This window comes from Polistes canadensis, unplaced genomic scaffold (assembly GCF_001313835.1).
Source record: "Polistes canadensis isolate GaletaPanama2010 unplaced genomic scaffold, ASM131383v1 scaffold_14, whole genome shotgun sequence".
NCBI classification, from domain to species: Eukaryota; Metazoa; Arthropoda; class Insecta; order Hymenoptera; family Vespidae; genus Polistes; species Polistes canadensis.
In genome coordinates this window covers 304,279-327,771 of record NW_014569561.1, presented here as the reverse complement: position 1 = coordinate 327,771, position 23,493 = coordinate 304,279, and the positions used below count along the sequence as shown (strand labels likewise).

At 38.4% G+C, this 23,493-nt stretch overlaps 3 protein-coding genes across 5 annotated transcripts in view; all 3 read left to right on the top strand.

Annotated features, from left to right (window-relative positions):
• LOC106793458 (protein outspread) overlaps positions 1-4,352 on the top strand; it is a 67,381-nt gene extending 63,029 nt beyond the window's left edge. Inside the window, exons 14-17 of one of the 2 annotated variants that reach the window (XM_014760406.1) lie at positions 27-318; positions 575-980; positions 2,250-2,405; positions 2,502-4,352. In XM_014760406.1, the coding sequence (XP_014615892.1) occupies positions 27-318; positions 575-980; positions 2,250-2,405; positions 2,502-2,653 (1,006 nt within the window). In that variant the 3' untranslated portion in view covers positions 2,654-4,352. The remainder of the gene's footprint in view (positions 1-26; positions 319-574; positions 981-2,249; positions 2,406-2,501) is intronic. The other variant, XM_014760408.1, reaches the window with a different exon arrangement.
• Positions 4,353-5,884: 1,532 nt separating this feature from the next.
• Positions 5,885-7,374, top strand: LOC106793494 (mitochondrial import inner membrane translocase subunit Tim21). Its single transcript, XM_014760491.1, has 5 exons — positions 5,885-5,922; positions 6,111-6,429; positions 6,514-6,742; positions 6,811-6,907; positions 7,013-7,374. The coding sequence occupies exons 2-5, from the start codon at positions 6,234-6,236 to the stop codon at positions 7,103-7,105; spliced, it is 615 nt and encodes a 204-aa protein (XP_014615977.1). The 5' UTR covers positions 5,885-5,922; positions 6,111-6,233; the 3' UTR covers positions 7,106-7,374.
• Positions 7,375-7,566: 192 nt separating this feature from the next.
• Positions 7,567-14,851, top strand: LOC106793493 (annulin). 2 transcript variants are annotated; one of them, XM_014760490.1, is made up of 12 exons: positions 7,567-7,807; positions 7,929-8,090; positions 8,232-8,468; positions 11,649-11,998; positions 12,091-12,223; positions 12,301-12,530; positions 12,679-12,992; positions 13,107-13,376; positions 13,452-13,531; positions 13,589-13,733; positions 13,809-14,115; positions 14,184-14,851. In XM_014760490.1, exons 3-12 carry the CDS (start codon positions 8,336-8,338, stop codon positions 14,490-14,492), a joined length of 2,271 nt encoding a protein of 756 aa, XP_014615976.1. In that variant the 5' UTR covers positions 7,567-7,807; positions 7,929-8,090; positions 8,232-8,335; the 3' UTR covers positions 14,493-14,851. The 2 variants fall into 2 exon arrangements, with proteins under 2 accessions (XP_014615976.1, XP_014615973.1); XM_014760487.1 differs by lacking the exons at positions 7,567-7,807; positions 7,929-8,090; positions 8,232-8,468 and adding an exon at positions 11,326-11,569.
• The last annotated feature ends 8,642 nt before the right edge of the window (positions 14,852-23,493 follow it).

Below are 23,493 nucleotides of genomic sequence, written 5' to 3'. Positions count from 1 at the left end.
ATAAAAATGATGGAATTATTTCTTAGAGAAGAGATGGAAGAAATAAAGCAGGAAATTCTTTCATTATCTGCCAAATATTCATCGAAATGCGTCGAGTCTGCTGCTTTGGAGGAAAAAGTAGGTACGCTTACAAAGCAACTTGCACAAGCGCAACAGCACATAATGCAGCTAGATGCTAGGAACAAGCAGTTGAGGGCCCACTTTTTGGTCGATTGTAGCGACGCTGGTATCAACGATACTATTCAGATTTTAAAAAGCGGAGAGAATGACACAGTCGAACCGAAGGAGGAACTTTACAAGCTACCACAGCACATAAAAGTATGTAAAATTAGGCTCGTCTAATCTAAGGTATCATTTGTGAAAAAGTAGACGTGGTTAACCAACGTATCATACCTACTATAATATCTTAATATCATTAACTCTGCTGCGATTACACGTTAAAAAGCAAAGAAATGTCGAAGATATAAATGATAACGTATTAAATCGTCTATCATTTAAGTTAACATCGATTTCTAGCTATACCGTGAATTCGCATTAGCCGTACTGACGCATATTTTCGATATTTCACTAACAGCATGGGGACACCCTTCGTGAAACGACCGGTGTACCACAGAAATCTTCGTCACTAAACACCTCGCCAGCGTACTCACCGCAGCGTGTAAGAAATAATCACGAATTGATGCAAGGAACGAGTGAGGAGCAGAAATTAACGAGTGAACGCCCAAAAAGCTCCTTATCCACGCTTCAAAAGTCCCTTTCGGCGGATAAACCGACCAGCTTCTCGTACAAGCTCGAGCGAATTAAATCCATATCGTTGCCTTACTCGAATAATTTAGTTAGGCCGGGGAGTAGTACTGCTATTTCATCGCACGATAGGAAAGATACGATCTTAACGCAAAAGAACGAAGAACATAATGGCATAGCATCGCCATTATGGGACAGCTTAAGACCAAGGAGCGGATTGCCCCATCAGTATCAAGGTACAGAAGAGAGGTGAATCGAAACGTATCAAAAAAGCATCTCTGGTGGTGGTGGTGGATATGCATCTGTATTCGGATTAAAAGTGCTGCTTTTTTTTCTCTTCTTCTTATTAAGTATTCCGCATTAAGTGTATATACATTTGTCAGACGTGTTTTACTCAAAGGAAAAATCAAATTGCTTTGTCTCTGGTATATCGTTTGTTATGCTGTGTGAACTACAATCGTGTTTCGACTTGGATACTTGGAGCATGCAAAAATTCAATCGATTTTTACTTTTCTAACACAGATCTTTTAACCGATATACGAGATTTTATCGGACATAATCCTTATTCCGATTGATATCTAACTGGTGCACTTAGTTAATAAAATTCAATTACCCTCAACGAATTGCTTACAATACGGAGCAAAATATCGTTTAGAAAAATTTATTCATATCATTTTTTATATAAACTTTTGTATTTGTAAGAAAAAAATAATTCTTCGAAAGAACGGTGCAAAGTAAAAATGTGCAATGATAGGAGGAACATGTTTACCAAAGTGGCGCTCATTCTTACACACGAGTATGTTTGTATCTGATTAATCTAACGCAAAATTTGCACGAGCCTTTGATATTATTGTTAGTAGGTATAAATCATATAATATTTATATACGTGTTAAACGTCAAAGCATGAAAGTGATAATGAGTTGAATTATAACCGATAATTATAATATATTCTTATTTGCTAACATGTGTTTGAAAGCAAATTAACAATGCGAATGTTCAAGACGACTGTGTCTTACTCTATCTATATAGATGTCTGATCCTCATACTATATAATACTTAACTGACTTTTCATAGAAATCGTAGTTGTATCTCTATGTCTATGTATACACTTACCACGTGGAATCATAACACTCTTACTTAGCAATTTAGTAGAAGGATATGTGTATGGGATTCAATTAATTGTGATGTTTGAAGCAAAATTAAAAGCTGATGCATTTTGACGTTGAAATACAGGTACGATTTCCTGCATTTTCTTAGAAAGAATAAAAATATGCAAATAAGAGTAATATTTAATCCAAAGAAGTTGGTACGAATAATAATGTATCCGAGTAAAGGGAACATATAACTAAAATTCCTTGGAAAGGTATAATCAAAAGTAACTGAATTTTCACTTATTGCGAGATAAGCTATAATATATCTATATTGCGTATAACATAAAATATCTGTGAGTCTATAAAAGTCCTATTAGCGCATAACTGTATCTAGACAATTATTTAAAATAAAAGGTGGCACAGCAGAGATGCGAATCAACGGTACTGGCAGTCGGAAACAGGAGGACAAACAAAGTAAAAAGCAGCAACAATCGGAGACATACACCCTCCGTACCGACACTCGTCACCCATCCTACCTCAGCTCGGAACCCCCAGCTCTCTCCGTTGCAGGTCTGCCATTCAAACTAATAACGTACCTATATCTTTCATTTGTAATTTTTCGATACAAGCATTATAACGACTGTTTTCTTTTTTTTTTTTTTTTAGAGCTGATGAGGAGGTCTCCATTATTGAGGTGGTCGAGCAGAAATTGTCGTAGCTTGCCTCCTACACCTCTACCGAGTTATCATCAACCGCTCCACCCCCCACTCCCCGCGGTGGGCATGGTTGCAGAGAGGAAGAAGCGTTTCGAACTTTAAGCCCTGTCCATCTTTCGCTTAAATTACCGAATCATCGATTTGTACGCACGAGTCGCATCGTTTTTTACGCTACGTATCCAAACCGATTTTACTAAAGCGTGCAAAATTCATTGTTCTTTTATTCCTGTGCTCATTTGGTAGCTCATGCACATTCTTTCCTTTTTTTTTTTAACGTTTTTCTTTTTTTTTTTTGTTTTTATTGCGCAGAGATTCAGGAATTGAAATGCGTGAAAACTCGACATTTAAAATGCATTCCTTGTAAATGTTATTTCAAGGATACGCATACATAATTAGTATACTTTGATAATGTGCAATAAGTCGTGCTCAAATACGTGCTTACCTTGTATCGCATCACTCTATTGAGCATGTTTATAAGGTAAACATGATTCAATAATAATAATCGAAAGGAGTCTTTAGGCTCGTCTAGAAGGAAGTGGATTCTTTACGTCCATCTTCGTTTCAGGTGGCTTATACTATGAATGTTCATTATACGCCTATTCGTACGATGGGTTGTTTTTGAGAAAGTTTATCCAGAAAGTTTTTCTAATTACATTCATATACGAGATCGACGCAAGATCAACGCGAGATCAACGCGGCGACGACTGTCCTTTGATATGCATTTAAACTTTGATAACAAATTTTTCCGTAGATACCATTAGTCTCTTTGCTACGAACAACTTTATAATATTTGAAAAGCGCTGTTCTTCGTTCTCTTAAAAAAAAAAAAAAAAGAAGAAAAATATCATTTTTAGCCGAAAAAAAAATTTTCTGCGCTACAAGCTTGGTGCGATAATTATATACAATTAAACGAAGAAACGAGCGAAGAATAGGGAAACATTAAGTCATGAATCATGTAAACAAGAAAAATAATTTCGTGATAATTGCTATAGTATATATATCTACTATATCAACGCATACGTATCTCGATGTTTAATCGTCCGAGATAATGATGATATAATCTATTTTAAAATATCTGTTTTGCAGATATCTACCTGTTACACACACACTTCTTATGTTGAAAAAGAGTTAACAGAGAGTTCATTTTAGCTGGAACAAGCTCAAATTTCTATTATTCTGTTATATATTTTTTATTTTGATATTAAAATTTGGTCTGTATTATGAACTTTGTGATCGTGACATGGAATAAATCTAAATTAAAACTGTTAATATGCAAAAAGAGGAATGATATAAAAAAGAAAGGACTTTTGTTGATTTAGAATCGAAAAGAAATGTTATGCTTGTTTTTTCTCTTGTTATGTACAGATTTTGCACATAATTATGCCGTTATATCGTCGCATTGTGTATTATCGCATCTTTCATCGTGTAAATGTTTTCAGATTGCGATTCATTTGATGTTAATACTGTATAGTTTATGATGTTTTTTTTAAGATATCAAATATAAATAGTTTGGAATTAATCATTTTCCATTGTAAATGGATTGATTCTATATATATATATATATATATATATATATCACTATTGTATTTTACTTTACAAACCCCATCGCGATCCGTTATTGCAGCGTAACTCGCATGTTATTAGAACGGTAAACGATATTAACAAAATTCATTATCTCTTATGTAATTACTCAGGATTGTTTAACAATTATAATATATTACGATTATGATATTGTATTTGCATTATAATTTATAACACGTTTGAAATAAAATATGGCAACTATCGTGTATATTTTGCTTTATCTTGCGTTTCGTTGATTATTTTTAATATGTTAAATAACAAACAAGGTATGTCATGATCTTTATTATCTTAATAAATATATTGCAAGAGAGAACGCGCGGTGATTATATAACTAGGATGTTAATAATAGAACAATTTGATGCGTATTCAGCAATTTTCTTGTGATTATTTCGATTAGAACAGGCAGATTTTCATAGAGCTTACTTTCGCGTTTTCATACATCTCCTCATAACTGGCAGCTCCACAAAGTCAACCGAAACGGAGTTCATGTAACAGGCGATCATGATATCCAATAAGTCGACTTACCAAACTAGTCGAAGTAGTGGGTTGGCTTTTGTTAACGACCGAAGCATGTAGCCAATTGCAAGGTGAGGTACAAGGCACTCAATGAAGCCATCCCAAATAACTCTATATATTTATTCGGAAGAAGCCGAAAACAGCTGTTAATCGGAGACTTTCTTGATTTCATACGTCTCCTTCTACCTCCCTAGCTTCACGATGTCGGCCGAAATGAAGATTTTGTAATGGCATAATAGAAAGTGCAAAGAGGTTAACGTTAAGATGTTTTACTCTTATGATATGATGTTTCCCTTGTAATTCGTTCTTTTTGCGGCCAAAATTCTGTCTTTCACGACCGAGAAGGAAACAATATAGCGCCATTTAAAATACATTATAGAACGCTCGAATGCTGATGTCTCTCTTCTTTACAAGTAAATAATTTTCTTCTTATATTTTTGATTATAGATATATAAGAAAGGAATTGATAATAATTTTTATTTTTCCCTAAAATAAATCCTATTTCTAAGCAAAGGCAACGAAATTTACAACAGCAGAAAAAAATGAATGAGTGCTCTTAATTGCACACTTTTTGCTCAACTTTATTTTATCAAATATTTTTTATTTATCGTTAATTAATTGAAAATTTAGAATAATTATATGAAATGGTGACGTCATGAATGGGAGATATGTTATACACATGCGCAACCACAAATTCAAGGCGCAAGCCCACCATTGGAGGACGATAGTATGTGCTTAACGCGATGACGGTACAATACTATCAAATTTATAATTCTTTTAAATTTTCTTACAATATAACTATACTATATATACTATTAAAGAATATTGTATTCTTTGATAGTATTGTACTGTCATCGCGTTAAGCACATCTATTGTCGAATGGTGGGCTTGCGCCTTGAATTTATGCTTGCGCCTTGAATTTGTGGTTGCGTATGTGTATAACATATTTCCCATTAATGACGTCACCATTTCATATAATTATTCTAAGTGTAATAATTATTTTCAATTAATTATCGATAAATAAAAAATAATTGATAAAATAAAGTTGAGCAAAAAGTGTGCAATTAAGAGCACTTTTTCATTTTTTTTTGCTGTTAATGTTCCTTGCCAGCGTTCCTACCATGGAGCCTATGTTTCCTACGGTAATAAAAATATATATTTGATTAAAATAAATTCTAGTTTTAACACCTGCCGCTATTAGTCGCTTTAATCATCTCTCGTTTTGCGATCTGTCGGTAATGTTGATCGAGAGTGTTTGGATCACGAGAATTGAGGTTAAGAGTTTATACTATTTGGTTTAATTTCTTTTATTTGTTTCTATAATTTTGATTATAAATTTTTTTGAGTTTTTATTATTTTTTTATAAAAATAAAAATAATTTTTATGATCAGACTTCTATTAAGATAGACAATTACAAAGAATCTGTTGTGTTCTTATCTTGTTCTAAGTAATATTATATTAGTTTTCAGTCGAATTCAGAACTGTTAGTAATTTTTATTAAAAAAAAAAGACCGATTCCTTGGAAAGTTGACTGGAAAATTGATCAAAATCTACATTGTAAAGTATCATTAATCACTGGTAAAATATGATACCAGTAAGAAGATTAGCATGTACCTTATTTAGGCAAAATTCAATAGCAAGTGTATCTAGTAAACCTTTCTTTTGTTATACCATGACATTGAATGGTAAACAATCTTGTTGGTATTCTACACGGAAGGATTTAACTAAAGCCGATCGTAAAGACGCTAAAAATAAAGTAAGCACGGATTTTGTGGAAGTAGGTAATTTATTTTAAGAAGTTTCATATTATCTGTTAACGATAAAGTCCTTTATAACGTTTTATTATATTTTCTCTTTTATTCTAGTTAAAGAGAATACAATGACTGCTGGATACTTAGTGATTATAGCGGCTGGTCTTACTCTTTTCATCTATATCGGTTATACCTTATTAAACGAATTGTTTTCTAGTAATAGTCCGTATGGAATTTATAAAAGAGCTTTGCAATGTTGTCAAAAGGATTCAAAAGTTTTAGATGCTCTTGGAGAACCTATCAAAGTTTATGGCGAAGGAAAAAGAAGAAGAAATCATTTCAGGTATGTTGAAGCAGATCTTTTTTAATATTTTTATATAAATACAAGATATATTTATCAAACTATTGTAGTCATGGGCTCTATGAAAAAGATGGCATCGTATATTTGAAATTAAGATTTTATATGGAAGGAATAAGACGTAAAGGCATCGTATATGTGGAAGCTAAAGTAAGTATATATATATATTTTATGTATTACTTCGTTGGTTGCTTAAATTTATGTATTTATGTATGCGAATATTCAATTAATTATACAATACAATTTAAATTTCAGAATGTATCTGATAATTACGAATTAACACACATATATATGAAACTCGATGATATTCTAGGAAGTGTTCTTATAATAGATACTAATGGAAAATAAAAATAAACAGTGGCGTTAATTAAATTTATCGATTTAATTTATTTTGTTTACACGTCTTGAGAGAATTACATTAGAAAAAAATTGTATCTATGAGAGATATTGTTTATCGACAAAACAATATATATATATATATATATATCGTATAGAAGCATATTGTGAATTCATTAATCATAATATTTCTTTAGATCTAATATGTAATTATGTATGCATACGTGTTTTTTTCTGAGAAAAGATTATTAAATTTATATAAATATGTCTAAACTCGCTGAGGATATGATTCGAAGAATACATCAATATTCTATCATCATTTTTACACGAAACCCTATCGAAAGAAAGATATAAAAAAGGCACGCGTCCAAACTCGACAACAGAGTAACCTACCAAAAGTAAGAACGTGTAGAGTGTCCGTGAGAGCGGGAGAGCTCTTGAGCGCGCTTCTTTGCCAATACCAGTGGATTCGATCTGACAGTCGTACATTTGTCGGCGAAGTAAGAACGACTCGTTACGCATGCGCGATTAAGTGATTAAAATTCTGCATCAACGGAAAAAGTATTTCTTATTGTTAGTTTTATAAAATATTAATTATAACAACATTGCGATCTCGAAGGATACAGTTTTCTCACATCTTCTTCTTGTGTTACCGATTTAAAGAAACTAAACGAAACAAATTGTTCAATTTTCAATTGGGCATTTGCAATTAATGTATGTTTTTCTTATTATTTATATTTTTTTTCCATACTTGTATATCTCCAAAAAAAGTAAAGTAAAAATAAAAAGTAATAAAAAAAAATTTATCTAATAATTACGGATCACAACGTCACAGTTGTTCGTAAGGAATAAAACTAGCCGTCGACGTCCTTGGCTAAACTAATCATCGATAAGTCTAATTGAAGAATCAAGTTTTCCTTCGGCTCGCACTAAAGGAAATTCATCGGATCGAGTGATCGATAAAGATCGCAAGTGGCACTCAGCGTCCTATTATACGGTGCGCCTCTTCATTATTTCTTCCGGAATGTTTTCATCTGTCTGCTTTTCTTTTCTTTCCCTCCAACAATCCAAGAATCAATAAGATAAACATAAATGCGTAAAAATAACACACCGTATTTTTTCGTATCTTTGTCAATAGGATTATGCAAAAGAAGAATAGTAAAAAAACGATGATATCTTGATAAACAAGAGGAGTAACTATTGGTAAATTAATCGAATTAGCGTGAACTATCGATAAAAAAAATGTTGAAAAAGTGTTGTTCCTGCTTTACGGGATTTAAGGCCGTATTTCAGCCCGAAGAAAATGGCCCAGCTTGGAAACCTAAATGCACCAAACCAGAATGCCTACCTCGTCCCCCGAATGCTTCCGAATCAGGTAAAGATTCACTTACTGTGTACACATCTCCTACCGTTTTTTAATTTTTACTCCCACGAGAATATGTCGTGAGTTATTTCAAGGACGTCACGTTGCGAGTATGGATAACCGATTATTTTCACAGCTTCCCATTTTTTTTCTCTAAACGCAACGATTTACGTAATTAAGATTCTTGATGAAATCGAAAAAATAAAACACGAGAGAATTGCATTATATAATTATTTAAATTATTCATTAAGATCTAAAAGGTAAGGAAAATAAGTCGTTGCACTTTCGATGATGAATCATTGCATTTTCCTCGATCGAGAAATCACATTCCATAAGATGCTCTCGTCAACGATTGTCGTTGACGTTGCGAATGTTATGGAGCAAAGAATTATGGGTTATTAATGTAATTATATAAAAGATAACGGGAATATTCTGTGTCGTTATGATTTGAATTTTTATAAATGTTATTTTTGCATCTTTTTAAAATTCATCGCGATAAAGCATACGCGTGCATCATTAATATGGTATCACTAATAGAAAGATGAACGTCATCTTTGTAGCCTAGAAATTATGCAGAAAATGATTTCACTTGTAGACACGCCTGTTTTGCTTACGATTATCTCCTAATGGTTATATGCACTTACGTGAGTACTTCCGAGGAGTCCCGGATCTTTCGTTCGATAGTATTTGGACAAGTTTTTTCTCTATTGTCTTAGAATCGATTCATTCATCTGTCCACAAATTTTTAGTTAGTTCTACGAAAGTTGGCCAAGGTGAAAATGCCTCGAGCGTTTACACGCCTTTAGGAATATAATCCGAAAGTGCAACAAGCGACGATATGTTTATACTCTTCGCGGGTGTGAGAGTTTTCTGGTCGATGATGTCACTGCACTCTTACACGGCGATATGATGATTATTTAAATCTTTTCTCGTGCTCGAAGATCGGCGTCCTCTATCGATCACGTTTCTACGAATATTATTTATACTCGAATTTCAAACTGGTACATTGAAACTCTTATTTTGTATGCCTAACGTTCGGTCATTTAAATAAGACGAGAGAATAATTAATTTCGATGAACTGTAATTGAGTCATCAAGCGTAGTAGCGTTATCCAGTTAAATTGTGGTATCATTTAAGAGAAAAATGCCCTTGATATGGACCCTTTATACGAAAATTTAAACTCGTACTCTCTCGATGTTTTTAAAGACAATAAAAAAGATCTAGCATAACGTACTCGATGACTCAGAATCTTTAGAATAATTCGATTCGACTCGATTTGCGAAAGAAACTTAACATTTGTACAAACATGTATACGCTCGCAAAGGAATTCAAACACGTTCATTATTTTTATCCATTGGTAATTGAAAGTTCTTAGCTGTCTAAAAAAAGAATTTCGTTAACGGATAACCGTGGATAGCGTGGCGTTTATTTTTCGACGCTGGTTGTGGCCCGTCCCATCGAACAGGGAGAGAGAGCTTTAACAATTTCCAAAACAAACATAGAAAATATCTATAAGTTAGAAATGATGGAGAAGAGATCGTGAAATCTGCTGCCAACGGCTGATTTGAATGATTTAAAGGCGCCTTCTTGACGCGCATTGACGCTTGTGCAAACGCTTCGTCACGTTGATCCCATTTCGAGTTTGACAGATGCGTTGCTCCGAGAATTCGATCGTAATCGTCCACTTTAGTAAGGCTTGGTTGGGGGACTCGGTTTCTCGAGAAAATACAACCACGAGTGATTCATGATTCGACACTCTCGTTAAACTACGCAACAGGTTTTTTCGTCATATTTCATTCATCCTCGCTTTTCACGTTAGATCTTTACCTTCGTTGGAAAGCTGTATCCGGAAAAATTGATATACCGCAAAGAGAAATCTTCTTTGGTTGGTGTACTTTAGCATACCTATAAATACATTTGCGTAAAAATATACGGAAGTGGAGTACGTCATCGCCATGCTATGAGTCAAGCATTGTAGTCCGTCCAAAATTAAATAGAATAATCTTCGTAAGTTAAACAAGTAACGACGCTTATGAAATTGTTAATGGGTGGTGTCTTTAGATTGCTTTGATAAATTACTTAATAAATATGGTAATCGAGGTGACACGTTTTATAGTCGGAAAAATATGCGTCATTGATCCACTTTTCATAGATATCGATCATTAAAATAGATCATAACTCGTTAATCCTTTCTCGATCAAGATTCGATAACGAAACGGTGTTTCTTTCTAGAAAAAGATACCTTTAAGATAGATGGATATTCTATTAATCGACTAATTTGGCGAAAGAATTAGCTTTACCATTAAAGAATGAAACAGACTTTTCTGATATGGATAAAAACGTTCGTTTGAACGCGATCCGAAAATGATCGGTAGATAGATCAATATATTACTATATATCGGTATAGCGATATGTGTAGAGGTACGTCTGGAAAATACGTTATTATCGAAGCTCTTTATTAGTTTCGTTTGACGACTCATTTAACGATCTCTTGTTGGCAATCGATCTTGCCTGGCATGCTCGTTAATTACCCGCTATAAGGAAGCAGGCGTATCAAAGATCTAGATTCGACGAGTCTCTCCTACCTTCGAAACTCCGTTTCGATCTTATCGGGGCTATTCATCCAGCGAATGAGAATCCTCGTAAATTGATCGTGATCTCTAAAGACGGCAGGTAGAATGATATCACTTTTCATAGATCGGTAAATTGTATTGATTCGCGGCAGACCCGCGTAGATCGCATAAAAAGATAATTAATAGCAGGAACAAAGTGGGCGATACGATCTAGGATAGAGAAGCGACCATGTATGGTTGTGTGCTTCGTGCACGTGTCTAGCCTTGCTCCTTCGACTTGCATTGAACCAGTTGCGTTCGCGACTCTTCAGTGCATCGACGGATCTCCTGGAGAACTTAACCGTAGATATTGAATACGAGATCCTACGAGCGTTGCGTTACATCGGTTTTATTTTTACATGGATTCGGTTAGGCGCATGTTTAACAGACATCAACCACCCCAACCGATTCCCAATCGTCGCAGAATGTTTTACAGATTTTACGATCGTTACCGCGTATTCAATGATCGACACTTTCGACCATTTCCATTTAGATTTCATTGTGAGTGCGTTGCATTGATCAAAATACGTCCAATGCTTTCATTTCTATTCGATATTCGTTATTATGTTTTGTTTTTTAGGGGAACATTATGGCGTGCCGATCTTAACGATCCATCAAATCGATCCTTGCATATCAGAGAATGGATACAATCATAAAACTTCGAGGTACGAATTGATGAACCGTAAAGCGGACGAAGCAAGACTCATTGTTAGGCGTGGTCAACCATTTTATTTACATTTGATGTTGTCGAGAGACTACGATCCTAATATCGACGGTATTTCCCTTATTTTTACCGTCGATGGTGTGGAGAAGCCTCAATACGGGCATGGTACTCTCGTCGCTATTCCCGTTCTTAATTCTGACGAGTATTCCGAAGCTTCTTGGCAAGCCATCATCGAGACGATAGAACCGACTTTTATACGATTGAAGGTACAAGAAAAAAAGAAGAAAGAAAGAACAAAAGTAGAAAAATAATGCTTTTAAGCGATGCCGCGAATCTTAATAAAAAATTATTTTCGTAGATCACACCTTCTCCGAATGCCATCATTGGTAAATGGAAAATGGATATCGATACTAAAAATAGAGAATCCGAAGGTGCGGTGAGTTACACGATGGAGCATCCATTTTACATTATTTTCAATCCGTGGTGCGAAGGTAAGTCACACTCTATGAAAATAATAGATATTTCTTTGTTAAAAAGATTACTCGATTATTTTTTCGCGATCTTCCAGATGATACAGTGTACATGGAAGACGAAGCTCGAAAACAAGAATACGTAATGTCCGACGATGGCTTGATTTGGCGCGGTAGTTATAATCGTTTGAGACCGACCGTATGGAAATATTCGCAATTTGAACGGGATATATTGGATTGCGCTTTGCATCTTATGACGAAAGTTGGAAAAGTTCGAATTTCCGGACGAAACGATCCCGTCGTCATATCTCGTATCCTTTCTGCTGCTGTGAGTATAAAAATGGTTGGCACAAATATTGCCTATCGCAGGGATAGATCTGTCATTTTCCAAAAAAAAAAAAACTCGTTGAGAGGGGGAAAAAAGATGAATTCGTAGATTTTGATAAATCGTAAAAATGATATCTTATTCCCTATAGGTAAATTCGCCGGATGATAACGGGGCCGTGATGGGTAATTGGTCGGACGATTACGAGGGTGGAACACCACCGACCAAATGGATGGGCTCGCAAAAAATCCTTCAGCAATATTACAAGACAAAGAAGCCTGTTAAATATGGCCAGTGCTGGGTATTTTCCGGAGTATTAGCCACGGTTTGCCGTACTCTCGGTATACCCTGCCGAGTTGTAACCAATTATTCTAGCGCCCACGATACTCAGAGTAGCTTGACGGTCGATTATTTCGTCGACGCGGAGGGTAAAATTATGGAGGAACTTAACAGCGATTCGATATGGTAATAAGAACATAAAACGCTATCGCGGACTGTACTTTTAAACCACTTCATCCTTACGTCCAATTAATCTCTCGAGAGATTCGCTGTTAAAAATTGTGGCGTCTCTTCGAACAGGAACTTTCACGTGTGGAACGAGGTATGGATGAAGCGTTTGGATTTATCGCCTGATTGCAATGGTTGGCAAGCCATTGACGCGACTCCTCAAGAATTGAGCGAAGACGCTTATCGTTGTGGTCCAGCCTCCGTGGCTGCTGTTAAAAACGGCGAAGTTTTACGTCCTTACGATAATTCCTTCTTATTCGCTGAGGTAAACGCCGATAAGATATTTTGGCGATACAACGGCCCCACTCAGCCCTTGAAGTTGATACGAAAAGATATTTACGGGTAAGATGTGAAAATCAATTGAACTCTATTTACTAAAGAGATTTATTTTTCTCATTTTATTTCTTGCTCGTGTAGAATCGGTCAACTGATAAGTACGAAGGCAGTTGGTCGGTGGGCCAGAGAAGATATTACGAATACTTATAAATATCCTGAAAGTAAGTAACACGATATCTGTTTCCTGGTATGATTCGAAAGCATCATTGTTCTTACAGAATCAGACGAAGAACGGGCTGCTATGATCAAGGCGTTGCGTCAGAGCGAATCTCTGTTTAGTCGCTACTATCTCAACGAAGAGTTTAATGACGTCATGTTCAATTTTGAGCTTCGCGATGATATTATAATAGGGCAACCATTCAGGTATATAGATAGAATCAAAGATTTATAGATATTAACAAAATGGATATTCAGATCGAAAGGTTTTATCATTTTTAGCGTCGTTCTTTTGATCAAAAATCGAAGTCCTTATCAACAATACGAGGTGTCCGTTATATTGAGGGTCGAAACGGTTCTCTATACTGGTCGCGTTGGTACTCCGGTAAAGAAACAGGAAATCGAACGTTTGGTCAAACCTGGGGTCGTCGAAGATGTACGCATGGACGTTTCATGGGAAGAATATGGTCCACGACTGTTGGATCAATGTGCCTTCAATATCGCCTGTTTGGCTACTGTTAAAGATACTAATTTTGAGTATTTTGCTCAGGATGATTTTCGCGTGAGGAAGCCGGACATAAAGATCGAGGTAAAGCGTACATATATTTTCTTACTTGTTAAATATTTCATTTGAAATCATTTTCTTTTAATGATTAGTTAATGGGCGACCCTGTAGTAGGCCAAAAACTCGATGCAAAGGCCAAATTCAGAAATCCATTACCTATTCCTCTGAAAAAAGGCAGATTTTTAATCGAAGGGCCCGGCATGGACCAGCAATTAAAAATCAAATTAACCGAACACGTCGAAGTCGATGCCGATGCAGAATGTGTCTTCTCCATGACGCCAAAACACGAAGGAAGAGCAACAATCGCTATTAAATTCTATTCGAAGGAATTGGAAGACGTTGATGGATTCATCAACTTTATGGTGAAATCTGAGAAAGAGCCTCCGAGTAACGAGGATTGATGCTACTACAAATTTTTGGGAATATTCTTACGTCATTAATAAGTTAACCATAATTTCTGTGCATCGAAGGCAGAAGTTTTATCATAATGGACGAGAAAGAGTACACTATGTATAGTATAAAAATACACAGGGCATATTTATTGTTTCCGCAAGCGGTAGATCATATATTTTTGGATACATATATTTATAAAAGATTTATATTTTTTCCTTACGCATACGTGAAAAATTGTATATGTATATATATGATATATATGTAACATATTACTTATATATTTTTGACGAATGTTTACACTTTAACACACAGAGACTACTTTATTAAAATTTAACTCACTCGTTGTTCTTTATTAAAAAAATCTATTGGAAAATGACCTTTTTTCTTCCATCATTCTTCTTAGTTTGACGTAGGATGCAGTGGAAGATCTCCTACCGGTAGATAATAAAAAATTTAATAAAGCAAATATATTTGAAAGAGAGTAGTAGGATATGCATGATTTTAGAACGGAATGGGATAAATTAATAGCCGTCAATTAGGTATCCTTCTTGTTGATCACGAAGTTTAAGCGGAGGATAATTATTTTTAAAAGAAAAAAAAAAAAGAGGACAAAAAAGAAAGATGATGGCACATTAGAAAGGTACGAGCGATCCTGATGCAAACGATGTATCATCATCCGAAAAAATTAATGTTGAAATATGACTGTTGGAGAATGATAGGAGAGTTATAGACATATGTAAATTTACACTACATCGAAGTTTCCGAAACGAGAAAGGGATACCGAGTCGGAGAAGTTATTGCGAGATATCGATTAATGAATGCCGAAGCAAAATCTTAAGGTGGTGAAAATAGCGAGGCAAATTGGACAGAGAGTTGAAGGGAAGACTGATGAAAGGCATCGACGAAAGCGTTGTAGGTAAAATTAGCCAAACCAACAAGTATACCTCTAACTTTTCATTTTCCTATTACGATCGTTTACGCTGATCTATCAACGATAGTTTACGTATTGGTAAATGCAGTTTTCTTTTTTTTTTTTCGAGAGATCTCGAATTTTCGTAGAAAGTTGACCGACTATTCTTTTGTCCGTCAACTCATTGAAGGAAAAAATATTGTAAGAGGATTGGTGTATGGGACGGAAAATAAAAGAAAGAAAAAAAAAAAGAAAAAGACACAAGAACAAACAGTGAGATATGTCTACGAAGGTCAGCGTGACATTTGATGGACGTGTAGCGGCCCCCTGTCCACGGGGTTCTCGAAGAAGAGGAATCAGTGGAGAAACTCGGAGAGCAGCTTGGAAAGGATCCATACAGGGGGTTCATTTCGGTTCAACGTGATTCTGGACTCGGCACCATGCTACGCGCCATGCATCAACACCCAAGATCCATCCCATTATGTATATCTCATCAAAATAACAAACACGCCTTCCACCGTTAAACTAACATTCCTTTGTTGGCATCGAAAAGCCGGTATCCATCAGAATTGCCACGGAAGATGCGTCAGTGACGTATACCCTTTACTATGAAAGAAAGAGAAAGAGATACAACCCAGTGGGACGTCGAGCGTGGTAGGGGGCAAAATTTAAAGATTTCTCCTCAAACGTTATTAATGCCGGGGATCAAGACGATACGCACAATCAGAGTGCACACATCCCCTTTCTTAGATTTTTATCTCTCTCCTTCCTCTTCGTCACACAATTAAAAATATTTTTTTATTGCTTTTCAATCTTTTTTACAGAAACTTTCTATCTTAGCAGTCAACGTTTCCATTGGCTTTAGTAACCAGTTTTCTCCGAGCTCGTTAGATGGCGCCGCGATACTACATCTGCTAAATATCAGCACTATTAACTTTAGAAGAAAGGAGACATAAATTTCGACAAATTTTTAATCAACCATAGGTCGATTGATTTCATTTCTCGATTCGTTCTTCGAAAGAGATCATTCGCAAAAAAATATTTGTAGAGTATAATTAACACGCATCGTTCGACGACGCGGTAGGCAGATTACCACCTGTCGAGTCAGCTTGCATAGAAGACCACCGAAAAAGACCTAATCGTTTTTCATATTAAAAAAAAAAAGGACAAGAAGGGGAAAAAAAATGGAAAAAAAGGATCGTTTAATTTTGCGGTTCGTCGGCGTGTCTTTCGTCTATAGAGAAACAAATTACTTCCTTATTAGATGGCATACATTTTATGAAAATTATAGTCGGCACATAATGGTCTCTGTTCCCATAGAAATTGGCCCAATTTGGGTGACAAGCGATTAGGACACGCGAGGTTAAGCGAAAGGTATAGCTATAGCAAGTAGTGGTTCTTTCTTTCCCTCTTTCTTTCCCTCTTTAACTCTCTTCGTTGCTGGTCACGCCAATCGTAGTTTGTCTGCAATTTGTGAATGTTTATCTCCTTTATTTCATCGTACCACGAGAAAAGCACTTGATCTTTCTTTTTCACCGATACGCTTTCACCTTCTCTATTACTTTCTCAGCCAACTGTGGAACCAAGTCATTTTTTCTTTTCTTCTGGTAGACTTTGACGCCCTGTTGCGGTTTGAAGCAGTCGGTATTCGCAAGAGAGATCACAGCAGTCGAACGAATACGGTAGTCAGCGCGCCAGAGAGTCATTGTTTCTGAAAAGAAAGAGAGAAATTGGAGCATGGAACATCATTCTGGTCTCGTTACCCGAATGTTTGTGCGACAGCCTATTATTTTCATTGATCATAACCATAGTCTCGGTTGGAATAATAGAGGAACCCATCTGAGCAAAAAGAAAAAAGAAAATATGGTAGTGTGACACAATGGTCGTGAAAGAAGAAGAAGAAGAAAAAAAGGAAAAAAGGACCGGGTCTTTGAAAGTTGGAGCAGGATAAACGGGAGCTTTTTAATCTTGTGTCCGTTGAAGACAATTTAGGGAGAGAGCGTTCCCTCCTACCCCTCCTCTCTCACTCTCTCTCTCTATGTCGATCGAAATTCGTGAAAACTGGAAACTTGATCGTAAACTTTCGTCAAAGATTTTGAAGAGTTGGCAGGAGGAAAAGGAAAGTCCATTCGTCCGGCTGTTGGCGCGGTAGAGAAGTTCGAAGTAAACCCTATTACCGAGGAGATTATGGTAAAGCGAGTAGCAATGGCAGAGGTAGGGCAAGAAGGGCAGGGCGATGCTGTAATTAGGGCGTTACAAGAGGGAGAACCGATGGCTCGCCCGAGGACACGCAAGTAAGTCGGAGTAGTAGTAGTAGTAGTAGTAGTAGTAGTAGTAGAAGAGCGAGTCTTTCGAACAAGTCCTCGGAAGCGAGTTTACACAAGCCGAAGGGGAGAAATAGAGAAACGATTTTCCATGGGTGCGCCTCGTTCGGAAACCCAACAGGAGAAAGCCGATATTTCGACGCGTGTTTGGGTAAACGTTTCTAGTATGTACATTTACCCACAACCTTCCGTCTCTAGATACCTAGCCACCTAACGCCTATGTATATACAAACCTATGGATATAGGTATAGGAAGTAGTGGCTGCATAATAGAGGCGTATAAGTGGGAAGAAGGGAGGTATACGCGTAGTCAGTCAGTCAGTCAGAGATCCTTTTTCGACTGGGGGTGCATGCGTAATGAGGAAGGCGCGCCATTCCAAGCTCCCCTTTTTCGCATATCATCCCTCTTTCTCTTCCTCACTATCTCGAAATCCCTCCTAGGGAGAGCGTTCGTACACACCCCTCTCAAAAATATTCTCCCTCGTTCTCTCTCTCTCTCTCTCTCTCTCTTTTTCTCTATTTCCTTGGTTGGAAAAGCGTGTATCGTACTGCTTTTCGCGAACGTCCAACTTCAACGTAAAGTGAGTGCTCCTCTACGTCTTACCATTCTCGATTAAAATTCCCGATAAGAAAGAGGGAACTGAAGAAGGAAGGAAAGCTGCTGCTGCGTGTATCGTTTCTCTTTGAAAGAAAGGATAGTTAAACCCCTCATTATTATGCGCTCGACATTCTGCCAAAGTCAATCTCTCGCGTTCGGTTGTTCACCGCATCTCCCTTTGTTTGGACAAACTGTCAGCGAGTCGCTAGCATCCCCGTGTAAATATAGTAACGCAAATAACGACGCGTCGAACCAGCCACGAATCATGACACGCTCGACAAAAACGATTTTGTTAGCTCGGCTTTCGTTGGAATAACGAATAAAAAAGATTAAGAAGGGGCCGGTCTCGTGTCCTGCTGCCCGTCCTGTTGCCCTTCCCGCTTCGTGAAAGAGTTTGTGGCTCGCCCGAACAAATACCTAATTATCGATAAGATCTAATAGAGACGTAAAGAAGAAGATTTACAGCTCAAGAGCTCTTCTATTATCTTTGGAAATTATAGATAGATAGATGGATAGATAAAGAAAGGGAGAGAGAGAGAGAGAGGGAAAGAAAGAGAGAAATAATAAGAAGAAAAATAGATCTATCGAGCCAGGTTCTTTTCCAAGGTTGGCCTTGGTGCAGGTAGGACGTACGGTCGATAAAACAATTGCCGAGGGGATAATCGGCATTATTTACGCCGGATTCACTCGAAGATAGGATGGGGGCAGCAGCTGGGTGTTTGCGGCACGAAGAGAGAGGGTGGCGCGGATAGAGAAGATTTCTCCTCGGCAGTTATAAGCCTAGGGTGATCTCCTACAGTGGGTCCGTCGGCTTAAGCTTTATCCCATTCATCCTCTCTCTCTCTCTCTCTCTCTCTCTTCTTTACTATATCTACCCACCTCCCCCCTCTAAAGTGGCCTCAATTAGATATGTCAGTGGATTTCGATGTCAAGCAACTAGCCCGGATCTCGATTCCTCCCTCGGGAGAAATCCTTTCCCCTCGTTCCCCTATACTTTCTTCTTTCCTTCGTCTAGATTCCGCGGAGAAAAGCCTCTTAATTAATAGCACCCTCTATTTTTATTATCACGGCAAATTGCGTGTTCGTGGTTATTCATTTTTGGTACATTCTCCTTGATTATTTCACTTTGACCGAGAAGCGAACGAACAGCTTGCCTTCCATGAGCTTGATAAAATGCGCAGCCGTTCGCTCTCCTCTCCTCTCATTTCCTCCCCTCGCTCCTCCTCACCGCTAATTATGCTATTACTCAAAAACACTCTTCCTCGTTTCTCGAAGCAATATTTGAGCGCGAATTATGCCGATGTTCCTCTTTATCCTCCTCATTATCCCACCACTTTCTTCCTTCTCTTCTTTGTTTCTTCCCTTCTCGATACACACACACACACACACACACATCAGTGTATGTGTACCTATATACCTACTTGGGTATTTCGAGTAGGAAATCTCTCTTTGGAAGACTTTTTGTCAATATTCCGATACTCGATGGTTATTCCACACGATTAGTAGACACAAAAAGAAGAAAAAACGGGAGGGGGGGTGGGGAAAAAAAGAGAATAAAGGTGCACCGTATGTCCGCCATTACCAGTACCAGCCCTGCTCGGGGAAACTAACGACTAAATAAGACTCAACAGTTAAAAAACTAATTTCAAAGCAGAATTCCCGTGCGGCCACTGGAGCCTAGGGGTGTCGACGATCTATCCCAGGTAAATAAGAAAAAAATAGGAATTATTAACTTTGATATGTACGTGCTTGAAAAGGAAAAGGTGGAGTGGTTAGGAAGTTTAAAGAGGGAGGGTTAGAGAGGCAAGCACGAATGGAATTCCAGAAGAGAAGCGACGCCGTGCGCGTTACAACGTATTTCACACTTCGGGCAAGTCGCCCACGCCCAAACAAATATATAATGCGGCATTAGAATAACAAATAGTGCTTGAAGCATCCACGCCTGCGAACCGCGGGGCGCCCTCGGGCCCACGGCACCCACGTAAATACTAATACGCGCATAAATAATTGCATCTTCCGTGGCAGCGGCAGCGGCAGCTCCGATGGTGGCACCGATGGTGGCACCGATGCTGCTCCTGCTGCTGGCATCGACGATGTTGCTGCCTTCTTTCTCGACTTGGATTCGTCGCTAAACCTTTCCAGATATCTACTTCTTCCCAAGTATTATATACTCAAGTATATTATACGTTTCCTCGTAAGAGTTCGAAAACGTCAAACGTCAACGAGGAGGAGGAGGAGGAGGAGGAGACCATCCTTATCGACTACTACAGGAAATGGAAAATTTGTTGATAAAGGGAGTAAGGGTAGAAAAAGAAGGTTTTTTTTTCTAAAGCTATGGGTCCTACCGTTAAGAAAACTACTGGTAGACAAGGTACAAAGTTTAATGTCTACATCGCGCGAGATCCTCCACAATTTCTCAAGTGTCTCTCGAAAAAGGGTAAACGTGCCTTCCTTCCTCTTGGCCGCTCCTAGTAACAACGGAAAAAAGCATCATCCATGTTGCCGATAACGAGGAGACGATGCGAGACGGACGACTTTCGAGAGACTGCTCGAGAGGACGACGTCCCGTCCTGTTTCGTCCCTTTCCGTACCGTTTCATTCCGTCGATGCCCTCTTTCCTCTTCGAAACTCTCAACAAAGAGGAAAGACAAACTTTTAACGTAAAGTCTGTCTATGTTTGCTCTCCTTCTTTATGGTTTTTTTCCCCCTCCCCACGTAGGATTTTTTTGACGGAAAACGTTTTGCTAAATCTTCGCTCATGTTAGTATATCTTTTTTTTTTTACTCGCTTCTTCCTTTTCTTATTCTCTTTTGGTAAGCGCATCGTTGAAATTATGGGACGTGAGTCGAGACGCAAGATAACTAGAGGGAAGAGAGTGGAGAGGACAGGCAGGAAAAGAGGCGTGTGCGTGGCGTTAGAACACGTGTAGGGTGTAAGATCGAGGACTACGTATCCCATGAATAACTCATACGAGCCGCGCACACGCACGATCGTCTTCCCAACATGAGAAACCTTATGCGTCGTTAGTTTTGTATCTAAATAATCGTTTTAATTTATATTATCGTTCATTATTTTCAAGCAAACACGAGCCACCGGTTGTTTAAAAAGTTCCAATTTTTCCTATCGTAACTGCGTAAAAGAGATGCGGAAAGAACATGGCTCGATGAACGAGAGGAAACGAAGGAGGATTACTGGATAGAGATAAGATCGACAGGATGTTCCGAATAGACCAAGAAAGAAAAGTGCTGAGCCATCATCTCTTGAATATCTGATTCTTACTTATCGATAACCCGTGTCTCCGATCGTTGAAGTTTTTCTTAGCTGCATTTCCATCGCTTTTTCCTTTTCGAAATTGGCCAGACTCTATTATAAAAGATACTTTTAATAATCTCGCTAGTATCTTCATACTTTGTTGGGCTAATTCGAAATTGATTTATCTCGCGATCGGTAATCGATACGGGAGATCCTAATTACGAAACGTAACTCGAGATGCATCGTGCGCGGAGAAGGACAGGAAAAAAGAAAATGAAAATTGTGGAAGACTCGTTCGGAAGGGACTAGGTAAAGTAATGTGTCACCAGACACCCTCGCTGCATGTGGCCAGCCATAGTGGAGATTCGCGTAGGTAGGTGGGCGCGCAAGGGAGAGGAACACGGAGAGGGGCAAAAAGAGAGAGAGAGAGAAGCGAGTTAAAAGTGCGTTAGCGCGATGCGCGTGGATCCCCGGCCCTTTCTCGAGCCTCCGGCTAAACGGGCGCCTCGTATATTCTACACCTACACCCGGTGCCGTCTTGCTACCGTCGCTGCTGCTGCCGTTCTTGCTGTTGCTAACGCGAGACGCGACACCAGCAATAGCCACTATATAAAGGTCTCGGCCTTTCTTCGGATTCGTCCCGTTGCCCTTGCACATCGACGACGATGCTGCTCCCCATAGGCGCGCGACGATTTAACGGATTCCTCAGAATCCACCTGATTTAAGAAAACTTTATTACGGAGTATCATGACGAAATAGATGTAAACAAAATTGAAGTAATATCGGTACAATTTTAGGATACGATATTCGTATCCTCTTCAAATTTTAAAGCCAATCGAAAATTTTTAGATAAAGATTGTCAAAGCGACGCCTATGTTTCTGCGTCTACCTGTCTTGGCAGCTACATCGGATACTACTCGGTGGTATTAAGCGATACACGATGCTTATCTAGGTCCACACACGACGCACATCGTTGCACCTATAGTCACCGTCTAGCTTCTTCTCTGTCATGCTCTCGCGCTTATTACCTCGCATCTCTCTACGCCACACTACTCACCGTGCTACTTCTTGAAACCGCTTCTTTGGTAGCCATAATGGACGAGCGAGTGAGCGAGCGAACGAACGAACGAGCGACGAGCCAGCAGTTCCTTTACCTACCGCATTAACGTCCTCTTTATAATCTCGGCATTAAGTATGAACTATAGCTCGAATTTGTATTTTTCAGCTACGCTCGAGATGACACCGTCGAAGCTCCATTCACGTCCATTCGGTCAAGCAAAGCGATACATTCAGTGAGAGAAAGAGAGAGAGAGAGAGAGAGAGAGAGAATGAAAGTGAGTGAGGATTACGCGCGTGTATTAATTCTTAACCGGTGACAAGAGGCCGGACCGGCTAAATCTTCTACGAGATTCGTATACTCATCGGATAACGTCATTAGCTTTCGATCCCTCCCCCTGCTTGTTGCTAGATGGATCGATATTTTTCACAAAGCTCGAAAAGATACTCCGAGTGTTAGTAGACTCGTCGAGATGCCCTTGCTGGCTAGTCAGCGATCTCGAACGTTCCGCGTGGGTGGCCTACCGCTTCCAGACTCATTCCTCCAAACTTCCTTTGCCACTCTTTCTCTCTCTTTCGTTCGCGCGCTCGCGCGAGCTCGATGATGAATGACTCGGTTTCTTCCCCGCTGCTTCGTCGCATGCGTGCGCCTCCTCCATCGTCCAACTAGGAGGGACGGTACGGAGGAGGACCGTCCAGCCTCTTTCTCCTCTTCCTTCTCGATTCCATCTGTTCGCGTCCCTTTTCTCTCTTCCTTCCTTCCTTTTCTCTCTTCCATTCTCTCTCTCTCTCTCTCTCTCTCTCTCTCGCTTTTTTTTCACAGCACAATGGCGCGCAATTTGCATCCGAGCAGCCCCTGTCGATGCCACT